Source organism: Phaethon aethereus, assembly GCF_964289735.1.
Source record: "Phaethon aethereus genome assembly, chromosome: 26".
NCBI lineage: Eukaryota > Metazoa > Chordata > Aves > Phaethontiformes > Phaethontidae > Phaethon > Phaethon aethereus.
The window spans coordinates 3,948,657-3,962,468 of NC_138602.1; the positions used below are offsets into that span (position 1 = coordinate 3,948,657).

General features: G+C 45.8%; 1 protein-coding gene across 1 annotated transcript; it reads left to right on the top strand.

Moving 5' to 3' along the window:
• Window positions 1–880: 880 nt before the first annotated feature.
• SIN3B (SIN3 transcription regulator family member B) lies at window positions 881–12,864 on the top strand (the record flags this gene model as incomplete). Its single annotated transcript, XM_082011020.1, has 19 exons — window positions 881–973; window positions 1,684–1,790; window positions 2,335–2,488; window positions 3,484–3,747; window positions 4,158–4,301; window positions 4,551–4,673; window positions 5,169–5,258; window positions 5,700–5,818; window positions 6,539–6,746; window positions 7,465–7,581; window positions 7,951–8,189; window positions 8,452–8,635; window positions 8,861–9,455; window positions 9,953–10,122; window positions 10,655–10,828; window positions 11,111–11,203; window positions 11,496–11,590; window positions 12,042–12,246; window positions 12,634–12,864. 19 exons carry the CDS (start codon window positions 881–883, stop codon window positions 12,862–12,864), a joined length of 3,405 nt encoding a protein of 1,134 aa, XP_081867146.1.
• Between the last annotated feature and the right edge of the window lie 948 nt (window positions 12,865–13,812).

The following is a 13,812-nucleotide window of genomic DNA, read 5'->3' on the forward strand; positions in this document are numbered from 1 at the left end:
CGGTATGACCAAGGAAATTCTTCTGGAAGCCTGATTCATACCAGCAAGCTCTCTCAAGTCTGTTCAGTGGTGTAAAAAGCAAAGCTGAATAGGATAAACCAGCATAAAGACCCAGGGCTGAGCTTGCGGGTTTCTCTGTCCATCCTTTTGCCTTAGTGCCTCAGAATTACAACATTAAACATTACTGAAAACTCCCTCGCTGCGGTTATTTAGAGCCGATTAATACCTTGGCACAACACTACTGTTGTCACGTACCATAGGAATAACCACGTAAGAAGCGTAAATAAGGGGGGAAAAAACCAAACACAAAAAACGCACAAAACCCCAACTCAAACCCACATTTTGTCCAGCTACGCCAGACCAGGCATTACAGCGATCTCGGCACTGCGGCCTTCCCGCGCCCCACCTCGGCTCTCCCCTTCCCGCCAGGGCCAGCGGTTCCCGGCACAGAGGCACCGGGGACTTGGGCCGCCGCTGCCCCCTTAGAAATTCGGCGCCAGCCCCGGTACCGCCAGCCCCGGTACCGCCAGCCCCGGTACCGCCAGCCCCGGTACCGCCAGCCCCGGTACCGCCAGCCCCGGTACCGTCCCGGCAGCCCAGAGCGCGCTCACCCCACCGGCGCCAGAGTGATCCCTTCCCCTTCTTCAGGCCGCTCACCGGGGCCGGGGGGCCACGCCACACCACTCCCCCTCCTGCAGCGGCCTGAGGCGCGGCTCCCGCCATGGCGATTGAACGGCCGGAAGCAGCGCGCGCTCCCGGGCGGCGCCGACGGCGGCCGCAAAGGTTCCGCTCCGGGCCGGGCCGGGCCGCGGCGCCGTGCGCGCTGACGCAGGCGCTCCGCACGCGCTGACGGGGGGCGCGCTGCTGCCCGACTCCCAACATGGCGGCGGGGGGCGGCGGCGGCCGGGGGGGCAGCGCCCCGCGCTGGGGCGGCGGCGGCCGGGCCACGGCGCAGGAGAAGCTGCCGGTGCATGTGAGTGCGGCGACCGCCTTGGCGGCCGGGACCGCCGTGATTTCCCCCTTCCTTTTTCCCCCCTCCCCCCCACCCCCGCGAAGGGCCGCTCCCCGCCACCCTCGACCCCCCGGGATGGCCCTGCCCGCCCCGCCGTGACCTGCCCCGCCCCGTCCGCGGCGCCGAGCCCGCCCCCGGCGCCTGTCCCCCGCCTGGTACGGTGCGGTGTCCCGGGGCCTTCTCCCCCCGCTGCCATGGGGCACACCCCCCTCCTCCCCCGGTACCGTGGGGTCCCCTGGGGCCTTCGCCCTCCTTCTCCGGTACGGTGAGGTCCCCCCGAGGCCCATTCCCCCTTCCCCGATACCGTGCCTCCCTTCGCTACCCCGGCTGTTCTTTAGTATCGTGGTCACCCTCCCCGGGGGCCTGTTCCCCTCTCCCCGGTACCGTGCCCCCCTCTGCACCTTGCCGTCCTTCTCCAGCACCGTGAGGCCCACCCTCCCCTGTACCGTGATGCCTCACCGGGGCCTGCCTTCCTCAGGGCCTCTTCATCTGGTACCGTGTCCCCCTCCCCAGGTGGCTACCCCTTCCCCGGTGCTGTGGGGCTCCCCCCGATGGGGCCTGTTCCCACCCCACTCAGTGCCGTGGGGTGCCCCTTCCCCTATTCTGGGACCGTGGGGTGCCCCGGGGCCTGTTCCCCTGTTCTGGGCCTCACCCATGTTCTCACCCTGCAGGTGGAGGATGCGCTCTCCTACCTGGACCAGGTGAAGATCCGCTTTGGCAGCGACCCCGCCACCTACAACGGCTTCCTGGAGATCATGAAAGAGTTCAAGAGCCAGAGGTAAGGCCCAGGCCCTGTGCCCCAGGGCTCCTCCAGGGAGCTCCTCAGCCTTTGCGGGGGGTCTTCCTGCCTTTGCAGGGTCCCTCAGCCTTCACATCATCCTTCCACCTTGGCAGCCACATGGGCCACCCTGCTGGCCTGTCCCCCAGTAGTGCAGTTCTCCAGAGCCCAAATCCACAGGAAAAGGCAAATCTATTTTTACTTCCAGCTCTGAAATGCAGACCTTGAAAATAAGTGAAGAAGCTTGAGTGCAGACCCTCTCTGTCGCCTGTCAGCCCTAGAGGTGATGACTGTCTTGCCTATTTTGGGTAACCTGCACACTCTTACCTCCCCTCTGTGAATAGCACTCCCAGTATGAGGCTGCAGTGGATGGTGGTCATTCCCTCTGCTTGGGCTAATTTCTAGGTCTGAGGTTCCCAGACTTGCTTGTTAGGAAATTGGATCTCTGAGAAGCCAAGCTAAGGCTTCACCTACCTCTGTAATTTGCTAGGCTTAACTTGTATTTCTGATTTGGATACAAGTAACAAACTCTTCTCAATTTTAGCATTGACACACCTGGAGTAATCCGACGTGTTTCACAGCTTTTCCATGAGCATCCTGACCTCATTGTAGGATTCAATGCTTTCCTCCCTCTGGGCTACAGGATAGAAATTCCAAAGAATGGGAAGTTAAGTATACAGTCACCTTTGAATAGTCAGGTAGGTTATAGAGCTCATACTCTCTCAATAAGTTCTGTTACTGTGTTGCTATATGCCTCTCTTGCACAGTTTAGGCTATGTAGATTTATGTGTATTGCATGTTGCTGAAGTTTTTACATGGTTTTCAAAGTCTGTGATAATGGGTATAATATAAATTTAAATATTTAGTTTCAAACCAGTTGTTAGTTTAGCTTACACAAGAATGATATTCCTGCAGGAAGCGCCACTTCAACTCCAAATACTTCAGTCAGATTTGAAAACTGGCTTGACGTATTTTTGTAGATTCTCAATACATGGTGTGTGTAGTGACAAATTTCAAAAAGAGATCCTGGAAGAATCGCATTTCCGGGACATGTGTTTAGGCAATAAGCAAAAAATACATCGGGTATTGCCACGCAATTGCTAACATCCTGCAATGAAAAATGTCTGCTGTAATATAGATGGATGCATATTGGCCTCTGCTTCTTTTTTGTTGTTGTTGTTATGTGGTTGTGGAGGCTGAAACAGAGCTATTAGCTGAATTCTACTGATAAACTTGTGGTTTAACTCTAATTACTAGCAGTAAATATCTTTAAGATATTTAGATATCTCCCTTAGATCTCTCTGTTGCTTAGAAATGTAGCATCTTGAAGAGCCTCAGATTTTAATATGTTTCTTAAAACTGACAGTTCCTTTGAATAAACCAAACGTAACAGAAACTGCAGGGTGCATTGTTTGGTACACCCTCTCAAGTGTAGTGGATAATCCGGTGACAGTCAAAAGTGGTAATGAGTCAGATGGTTCATAAGCCAGATATGAATTCACGTGATCTTTTCAACTGATGGTGTTAATAAAATAGGTAGGGAAATTTATTAGCTAATTAAATCTTTTTTCTTTCTTCTTCGTGTGGTAGTCTTTTTTAGCTAAACAGCTTGAAAATCCTGATGCTAGATTGTTGTTGAACTTGCACCTATGTTTCTGTATGAGTCACTGTCTTATGTGTCTTACGCCACTAGGTGCCCTCAGAGCCTGTGCCCAGCGCTCTCCCTGGCAGCGGGCTGTTGTTGCATTACTCCCAGGAGAATTCACACAATCACAGTGACTGTTCCGAGGAGTTTAGGCAACAGCTTCCATACAAAGAAGATAAATCCCAAATTCCTTTGGAGTCTGATTCTGTAGAGTTCAATAATGCTATCAGTTACGTGAATAAGATCAAAACACGTTTTCTTGACCATCCAGAAATTTACAGATCCTTTTTAGAAATTCTTCATACTTACCAGGTAAAAAGTCTTCCATGTAAGAGATTGTGGGTTTGCACTGTTTGAGTAGTTGTTGTCAAATAAAATGTCTGCCTATTGAACAGACTTAGACAGTTCCCAAGCACTAGCCTTTGTCCAACAATTGTCCAACAATTGTCCAACAATTCACATGAAATGCCAAAAGTGTGAAAATTGTAGAAATTTCCAGGCTCTGGGGTGTAAAGGGGTCGTATCTAGATCTGTCTTTACTAACCTTCAGTCAATTTAGTGATATTCTGTGTGAAAGGATGCAGTGTAAGAACCTTGGGCTATCTGATAGTTATTTCAAGTTTGTGTAGCATAGGGCTTTTGGCTGTTACGGAGTTGACAAGTTTTCTTGTAGAGTGAGGTATGTTTTTAACTCTGTTTAACATCTGTGCGTATCTTTTCAGAAAGAACAGCTGAACACTAAAGGCCGACCCTTTCGAGGCATGTCTGAGGAAGAAGTGTTTACTGAAGTAGCAAATCTGTTCAGGGGACAGGAAGATCTGCTTTCTGAGTTTGGACAGTTCCTCCCGGAGGCTAAAAGGTCTTTGGTACGTGTATGCTTAGAACAAGGCAGAATATTGAATACTCTCTGTAATTAGAATACATAAAGAAGCTTTAGGAATGCAAAACATTATGGAAAAACATAGAGCCAGTAGATGAACTTTGCTCCTCATCATTGTTTGGAATTTTGCAGAACAGGTGACTTAACTATACGCTCTCTGTCTTGCTGATATATAGGATTCTTTATTTGCATCAGCCAAGAAGAAAACATTGAAGTTATTATTTATTTACTTCAGTTCACAGGAAATGGACCATGTGAAGTAAACAGTGTCCAAAAAACTGAGCATGAGAAGAATCTGGAACACAGCAAAAAACGATCCAGACCACTGCTGCTGCGTCCCGTTTCTGGCCCAGCGAAGGTATGTTTTAGCAAGTAAAAACTTAGAACAACCTGGTGTTACTCCTTGTGTTTAGATAATTGCATAGATAAAGTTGTAATGTGTAGCATCTGTGAGGTATGTAGGTGTTAGGTGCAAGAAACAAGACTTAAAAGTTCTTTTTAAAATAATAATTACTGTAGAAAAAGGGAATTCTTAAAGTATGCTTAAGTGTGTGTGGTAACATGTTGAATATTCAATTAAGTATTGGCCCTGGAAAGGGAAAATTAATTGCTTCTACAAAGAAATCTTTCTTTGGAATTCTTTCTGAAGTGATGCTTTTTCTCGTTGTTTCTTCTTCTTAGCTGGGAGTCATTTGATAGCGCTTGTTGTGGAGGACTTGACACAGCAATGCTAGATCACTATTTGGGAAATGCTGTTTCAGCCTTTGCAGAGAGTTGTTGTATGTCAGCGAAATGGATTTTGATAGCATTTGAGTCACAACATTTTAAGGATAACTGCTTGTTCTTTTAACAGAAGAAGATGAAACTGCGAGGTACCAAAGATCTGTCAGTAGCGACAGTGGGAAAATATGGAACACTGCAAGAGTTTTCCTTCTTCGACAAGGTCAGTATTTGGCCTGTTCTCACATGCTGTGGACTTATTTTCAGCCACGTATGTGGTTATTAATTGGTTGGTCTTCTATAGAATCTGTGTGTCAGCACTTAGCAATTGCCTGACTTTTCAAGTGGTAGAGAGAGACGGACCAAGTAAAAAGAAAATAGATGGCTTTGGAAGATTAATGGAAACCGATATTAACCTTTTCCTGAATGCTTGTCTCTTACAAACATGTTTTACTCTATGTTTCCGTGATGTTTCCTCATGGTACCATCTGTAGTTACTAGATTATTGTTTGAGCATTTTTGTGCATATTCTCCTTTTATGTTGCTATGAAGACAGAGGTTTGTCACTATACTCATGGTTTAGACTACTTAGAATATGAACTAAATAAAAGTGGTGTTCAGGTGTTCAAGCGATCTGATCATTTCTCTCCAAACTGTGCTTTAGGTGCGTAGAGTGCTAAAGAGTCAGGAAGTCTACGAAAATTTTCTCCGTTGCATTGCTCTCTTCAACCAAGAGTTGGTCTCTGGCTCTGAGTTGCTCCAGCTAGTTACGCCATTTTTAGGGTAAGTCACTGACTACCTTCTCTGCTGTGTTGTACTTTCTAGGCCTTGGTCTGTTATTTTTTGGTAGACATTGTGAACTTTGTTACTGAAGTTTTGGATTTAACTTTAGAAATATCTCCTAGGTAGCAGGCAAGAAATTGAAGGCTAATCCAAAAAGAGGAGTACTAAAATCTGAATCTTTTAACATATCTACACAGCTCTTAAGGAGCATTTTGAGAAGGATATTTTCCTGTGTCTGTGCATCCAGTTGAAAGCCTCACAAGCAGCAGACTACCTGATGTTATATTAAATCATTGGGGGCAGAGAACCTCATGAATTCTAGGAGGGTGGTCTCTGTTCATACTCCCTGTTCTAATCTCTCAAACTATAATACAGGTGTAAACTGAGCTGTGAAAAGGATAAATAGTTCTAGCTCTGATGTGAGCCTCTCGTTCTGTTTGGCTTCCAACAGAAGGGGGAGAGGCACATGGCAAAGTCCCTCCTCAGTCAGTTAAGGGGAGTATTCGTGAATTTGTGAAGGGAGCTCCTTGTCCTGCCTTAAGTCAAAAAGAACGTAAAGCACTTCAGAGAGAATGATAACATAGGTAAAACATTGGTGAAGGATTTCTCACTGCAGTGCTAAGTTTGTTTAGATTTTCTCCCTCACTTTTATGACACGCATTAGCAACCCTAAAACTGTCAGAGTGAAATAACAAAGTACACTTACTTGTGTTTTTGAAGGAAATTCCCAGAACTCTTTGCACAGTTCAAGTCCTTCCTTGGTGTGAAAGAGCTTTCATTCGCTTCTCCACTGAGCGACCGATCTGGGGATGGAATGAGTCGGGAAATTGATTATGCTTCCTGCAAACGCATAGGATCAAGTTACCGGGCTCTCCCCAAAACCTATCAGCAGCCAAAGTGCAGTGGAAGAACAGCCATTTGCAAGGAGGTACTCTGGGATCAATCTGTTCAATCCCTGAACACACATTGCACTTTAACCTTGAAATGGGGTCGTTACTGCTACAGCTTCTGCCTGTGGATTCCCCTCTTTAATGCTGATTAGCCCGATTTAATCTCACATCAGTTATTCATCCAATTTATTGAAGTAAGAGTATCCACGTGCATTTTACTAATTTTATCTAAACCCATCTCAAATTGCGTCTTTCACTTTAATGTCTTTTGAGTCTGTGTGCATACACAAATTTATCCCGATAGACAGAAAAGAATATTAAATAGCCTGAAAGTAATTTTCTAGCAGTGGACCAAGATGGCCTCTAGAAACAGTTTTTCTTCTGAAAGAGCACTGTGAGCCAGTGTGTTAGGCGCTGAGAACAGACATCTGCAGCATAGGTGCTCCCACTTCTCGCTGTTTTTGGCAACTCTCCTTTACTTAGAGTTGCTGATTACTTCAGAGTGATCTCTGTGGTTTATGATATGATAGTGAAGGTACTTTTGAGCTTTCTGAGCAGGGCCCTGGCACAGTTCCACACAGACCTCTAATCTTCTGAGGAGCAGTCATGACAGTGACTTGTGAACTAGGTCTGAAACTTCCAACAGGAATTCAGGGAAAATCTGTGCAAAAATAAAACAGAGAAGTATCAGACCCCATGAGAACAGCTCTGGCCTCATAAGGCTCTGCTCAATGTCATATCTTTGCGCTGTTGCAGGTGTTAAATGATACCTGGGTTTCATTTCCGTCCTGGTCTGAAGACTCCACTTTTGTCAGCTCCAAGAAGACTCCTTATGAGGAGCAGTTGCACCGCTGTGAAGATGAGCGGTTTGAGGTACCTCTGCTTCCTTTCTGCCTGTCTGCCTCCTCAGAAAGCAAAATTTCTAACTATGAAGATTTTGACTGAATTAATTGGTGGCCAATTACTGAAAGTTCTATTAGTGTTCGTTGGTTTGAGCTAGGGTTTGGTGTTTTCGACTTGCTTGGAGTCTAATAGTTCTTTCTAGGCATGAGTCCAGTTCTAAAAAAACATGTTACCTTTGGGAGAACTGGTGGAGGTATATTTTCCAGTAAGAAACTTTGCTCATGTTTCTTAGCTCCACCCAGTGGGGCTGGAATGCATGCCACAAACCTGAGCACCGCTGGTCTCCATTTTCCGGCTGTGCCTGTTCTTAGACTGTGTCTTTTGTGAACTCTTTAACAGTTGGACGTTGTCTTGGAGACCAATTTAGCCACAATACGTGTGCTGGAGAGTGTGCAGAAAAAACTGTCTCGACTGACTCAAGAGGATCAGGAGAAATTTCGACTGGATGATTGCTTGGGAGGAACATCAGAAGTGATCCAGCGCAGGGCCATCTATCGCATCTATGGTGATAAAGCACCAGAGATCATTGAAAGTCTTAAGAAAAACCCGGTTACTGCAGTTCCTGTTGTTCTTAAGAGGTAATGCCCATTCTCCTGTGTTCACCTGTGTTCTTTAAGAAAGTGATACAAAATTTTTACAGCATTTTTAAACAACTGTTTTCTGTAGCTGTTGTTTCAAAGGATAACTCATCTTCAGTGGTGGTGCTTTTTTAAAATTAATTTATCACTTCCAGGAATACTAAAAAGTTTTTGGTGCATCACAGCTGGCTACATTAAAAATGCTTTGTGTGTATTTCTGTGGTTGTCTTTTTGAACTGAAGGAGATTATACATTTATGCAGATTGAAAGCAAAAGAGGAGGAATGGCGGGAGGCCCAGCAGGGCTTCAACAAAATTTGGCGGGAGCAGTATGAGAAAGCCTATTTGAAGTCCCTTGACCACCAGGCCGTGAACTTCAAACAAAATGACACCAAAGCTTTGCGCTCCAAGAGCTTGCTGAATGAAATTGAGAGTGTCTATGATGAGGTGCGTATGTCAGTAAATAATTCATCCTGTATGTCCTTCATTTATAGTATTACCTAGATGTTTACATAGCACCTGGGACCTTGTTGAAGTGGTGGTGCTCTGAAGAGTTCTCAGTCAAAAATGACTGTCCCAAGCATAGCGTTAATACTGACTTATTTCTTCTGGCAGGAATGGCTCTTGAGCATGGATTGGAAGGATCTTTATCTATTTGTCTCTTGATTACAGCATCAGGAGCAGCATTCAGAGGGGAGAAGTTCATCCACAAACGAGCCTCATCTTATCTTTATCTATGAAGATAAGCAGATTTTGGAAGATGCAGCGTCTCTTATCAGCTATTATGTAAAAAGGCAGCCTACTATCCAAAAGGAGGATCAAGCAACCATCCGGCAGATAGTGCATCACTTCATACCTGAGCTGTTTTTCTCTCAGCCCCCTGAGCACAGTATTTCTGAAGAGTCAACAGATGAGGACAGAGAAAACCATCAGGGGCAGAACCTCGATACTCCTGAGCTACGGAAAAAACATGTGCCTGGGCCTCCAAGCAGTCCTTTGGAGGCAAAAGCAACCTTCTGTGATGTTACAGCTGCTGAGCCCCACAACACTCTGGATGATGTTTACAGTCTATTCTTTGTCAATAATAATTGGTATTTCTTCCTCCGCCTTCACCAGACTCTGTGCTCAAGGCTCCTAAAGATTTATCGTCAGGCTCAGAAGCAGCTTCTAGAATATCGGACTGAAAAAGAGAGGGAGAAACTCCTTTGTGAGGGAAGAAAAGAAAAAACCAATGATCCAGCCATGGAACTAAGACTGAAGCAACCAAGTAAGAATAATCCAGGACATAGTCCATTCTTAATGCTGTGGTTGCTAGTGCTCGATTGTATATACCTGAGTGACTGAGACCAGCAGGCAATTCTGTAAGGAATGTAGAGGTACAAACCTCCTCTATATTTGTGACTCGTGGATACAGCTAATCTAACAGGATAGCTAGTTTGTAATTTTATCTTCTGAGGGCTCTCATGTGTAGTTCATAGGGACTTCATGCAAGGCCACTGTTGTCAGATGTTCTGAAGTGTCTCATTATATTAATCTGTTACTTTAATTTAAAATGTAAATGGCTCCACAACAGAATAGTTAACTGCACAAGGCAGTCATGGAATTGCACGAGATGAAATTGTTACAGTCTGTCAGCACTCCTTACAGAAAACTGCCTGTCTGTAAGCGTGTTCTCATGGTTCTTGAGAAGTGCTGTCCCTTGTGTCTTGTGACTTTGCTGTGCCTCTTACATGCATTAAGTGACTGCACTTTTCCCCCACCCAGGTGAGGTGGAACTGGAGGAATACTACCCCGCGTTCCTGGATATGGTGAGGAGTCTGCTGGATGGGAATATCGATCCAACGCAGTACGAGGACACTCTGAGGGAGATGTTCACTATCCATGCCTATATTGGCTTTACTATGGACAAATTGGTGCAGAATATTGTACGCCAGGTAACTAATTTGATGGCTGTGCTGCGTGTTTGAGGGGCTGCACATCTCCCTTCTGTAGACAGATAGGTTTCTCACAGTACCCTGTAGCGAAGGACTTACTAAACTTAAAGCAGATTCACGGAAAAGTTATATATGTAGGGGAAGCACTCTAACAGGAGTTCAGTGAGATAGTTCAGCTTCAGTACAGGGGCCACCTTAGGGGTTTTACTCTTCGTGGCCTTTTCCAACATTTTTAAAGTTCCAGTCTTTTCAAAATTCTACCATTCCCAAAATACAGCTAAGGCAAAACTCAAATCTGTCTTCTAATTGTAGCTGTGTTACAGTTAAGGCACATCAGCCCCTCACTCTTCTATGTTCCCTTTATTGCAAAGTAATGAAAAAGAGAGTGAAATGTGTGAAGTTGGTGGAGTTAAAGCCTTGGAACTTCATCTGAGGTGTGATGCTGTGCTGAGTTTTGTGCTCCTTTCATAACACGCTAGAGTAAACCTTTGGCCCAGACTTGCTGACTGAATTCCCCCTTTTTTCATGGAAGCTTCACCATCTAGTGAGTGATGACATCTGCTTGAAGGTTGTTGAGCTCTACTTGAACGAAAGGAAGCGAGGTGCTGCTGGAGGTAACTTATCCTCTAGGTGTGTCCGGGCAGCAAAAGAGACCAGCTATCAGTGGAAGGCTGAACGTTGCATGGCGGATGAGAACTGTTTCAAGGTAAGAACTTGCTGCCAGGGCACTTCATAAAGTGATTGTGGCACTCTACCTGGGAGAAAAGGGTTTGGAAGCTCCAAAGCCACAATGGTGAGAGAGAGCAATATGGAGAGAAGGTACCAAAACCAGAGCATAGACAGTAAAATGGCATACTGACTCACTGAAAAGCCCTGCTGCTTGCTCTCTCCTAGCTCATATGTGTTGTCCAAATGACTTCTTGTGAATATACAGCATTTTATTGTGAACCCATGTGGCCAATATCTTGTGCCTGTAACTTTATTACAGGTAATGTTTCTTCAGCGGAAGGGACAGGTGATCATGACCATTGAGCTTCTGGATACAGAAGAAACCCAGACAGAAGATCCTGTGGAGGTTCAGGTAATATCACAGTGACCATGGAGTCTGCTGTACCACAGACAAAGCAGATGTCTAAGAGTGGTTTCCTGCTTTCTTGTTCCAAAATGTGAGACTTTGCCAGGAAGATAAGTTTACCTGGGAGGTAGGAAGATTACATGTGGTGCTGTGGCCATTGACAGAAATGGGTATGTTAGCAAGAGTTTCAACATAAATCAGCTTCATAAAAAGCAGCTTGGAAATAAACTCGTTCTTTGCAGTGATGTTTGTCTTGATGAGAGCAAAGTCTGACTTGAAATTGGTCTCTCTTGTGTAGCACCTGGCTAACTACATGGAGCAGTATGTTGGGGTGGAAGGAGCTTCGAATAACCAGAATGACGGCTTCTTATTGAAACCGGTCTTTCTGCAAAGGTGAGTGCGCTCCCTCTCCTGAGTCACACCTGCAACAGCTGGTACTGCTTCCTCTCTGCATATGTGGCAGTGATTTTAGGTGATGTGCCATACAAGCAACTCTAGGGAAATGCACTCATTTCTCAGGTCCAAAGAGGCTGCTGTAGTCCAGTGCACTGCGTAAGAATGCTGAAGAAAAAATTTATGACCGCTGCATTGAGATTTGTTCATGAAACTGTTTAGAATGGAGTGAGACTGTCTAAGCAGTGTCTTCTGGGAGGAATTTGGGGTCTAATTTGTTCCCATTCCACTAAATATTTGTCAGAGTGTATGGAGGAAGGTCCCAGAGAAAGTCTGAAAACTAAACATGGAAATATAAATTTCATACTTGTGCTGTCAGCTCTGCTAGCTTACGTGAATCAATAACCAAGTGTGACACGTGCTTCGTAATCCTTGTTTTGTTTTGTTTTAGAAACCTAAAAAAGTTTCGCAAGTGGCAATGTAAGCAAGTGAGAGCCCTGCGTAGTGAAGTGAAGAGCTCCTGGAAGAGGCTGATCGGGGTGGAAAGTGCCTGCAACGTGGACTGCCGGTTCAAACTCAACACCCACAAAATGATGTTCATCATGAACTCGGAGGATTACATGTACAGGCGGGGAGCTCTCTGCCGAGCCAAGCAGGTGCATCTCCTATTACTCTCTCTGCAGCTCAGGCAGTAGCAGAGGTTGAGGATGTGAGCCAAAAGATAGGTACCGATAAGAAGTCTTGTGGCTGAATTCCTGCAAACTACACCCCGAAGTTACTACTCTGTGTTGGATGAAACATGGAGGACAGCTGGTAAATGCTCTGTCCTTTGGTTTAGTTTAGCAGCCTTTTCCTTACCATGCAAATTTTAAGGGGGAGTGGCAAACATTAAGAAATAGAGATCTTTAAATGCAGGTATGCGGTTTTGTGTTTTACTGTTTGTGTTGTGTTGGAAAGCATGCACATCTCAGACATACGAAGAGGTGAAGGTTTTGGCTTCTCCCCCAGAAACCTTTTGGTGATCTTTACTGTCCTGCTTTCAGGTACAGCCAATGGTGCTGCTAAAGCATCACCAACAGTTTGAAGAGTGGCACAATAGGTGGCTAGAAGACAACGTGACCATGGAGGCAGTTGATGTAGTTCAAGACTGGCTCATGGGAGACGAAGATGAGGAGATGGTGCCCTGTAAAACAACTTGTGAGACGGTGAATGTCCATGGGGTCCCAGTGAACAGATACAGAGTTCAGTACAGTCGCCGTCCAGCTTCACCGTGAGCAGAGACTTGTTCCTGGGACAAGACAAGTAGGAGCGTTGCTGGTGAAACACATTTACTCTGAGAATAGTGGTGGGAATGCAATGTATGTATCAATGATATTTATCCAAACAGCATTTTACTTTGGATTATGATGTATTTTCCATATGGCATAGACTTGTCTCCTTGCAGTGTAATCCTCCAGCCATCATGAAGAGACTTTTAAAAGCTTTATGGGAAGAGGGCTCTTGGCATTGCCACACACTTTTTAGTAGTTTCCTAGCTTTAGGCCACTGCTGACCAGCCAATACTGGAGGGCTGAGTGAGGGGGTCAGGCTCTGGGCGAACTACCACTAGTGGCTTTGTTGGAGATATGGAGCTGGGCTGGTGTTTGAGCAGATGCTGGCAGCTGCTTCCACTTTGAAGGGTTTAATGTTCCCTATCTTTCTGAATTTATGCCGTCTTGGAGCCTGCAGAACTCTTCAGTGTAACCTCCGAGTGCCAGTGGGGCTGAGAGCACCTGGCACAGATCGCTAGCCCCGCTATGGGCTGCTTCATTATCTATGTGTACTAATAAGGCAATGAATACAGTATTTGTTACTGGTGCTCTGGTGAGAAAAATGCCAAAAATGAGAGAAGGGTGAACAGTGTACTAAACACTCTAACTCTCGCTGATCAACTAAGTATTTTGGAGCATGAACTAAGGGGAAAAAACTCCAAGCTGCAGTGCCAGGCAAGAGAGCGTTTTGCGGCACAAGACAGCCTAGGGCCATCAGCTACCCCTCTGCAGATGCGCGCCGGATCCCATGTTGTCGCTTTGTGAACTTACGACTTGCTGCAGACTCTGCCTTCTCAGATTTGGAGCTGCTTGGAGCGTGTGCGTGGGGAGGAACTATCCATTGCGAGGTCTGGCCTATTTTATTTTATTTTTTGTATTTTGCATGTTGATTGGCAGCCTCTGGAGACGGCG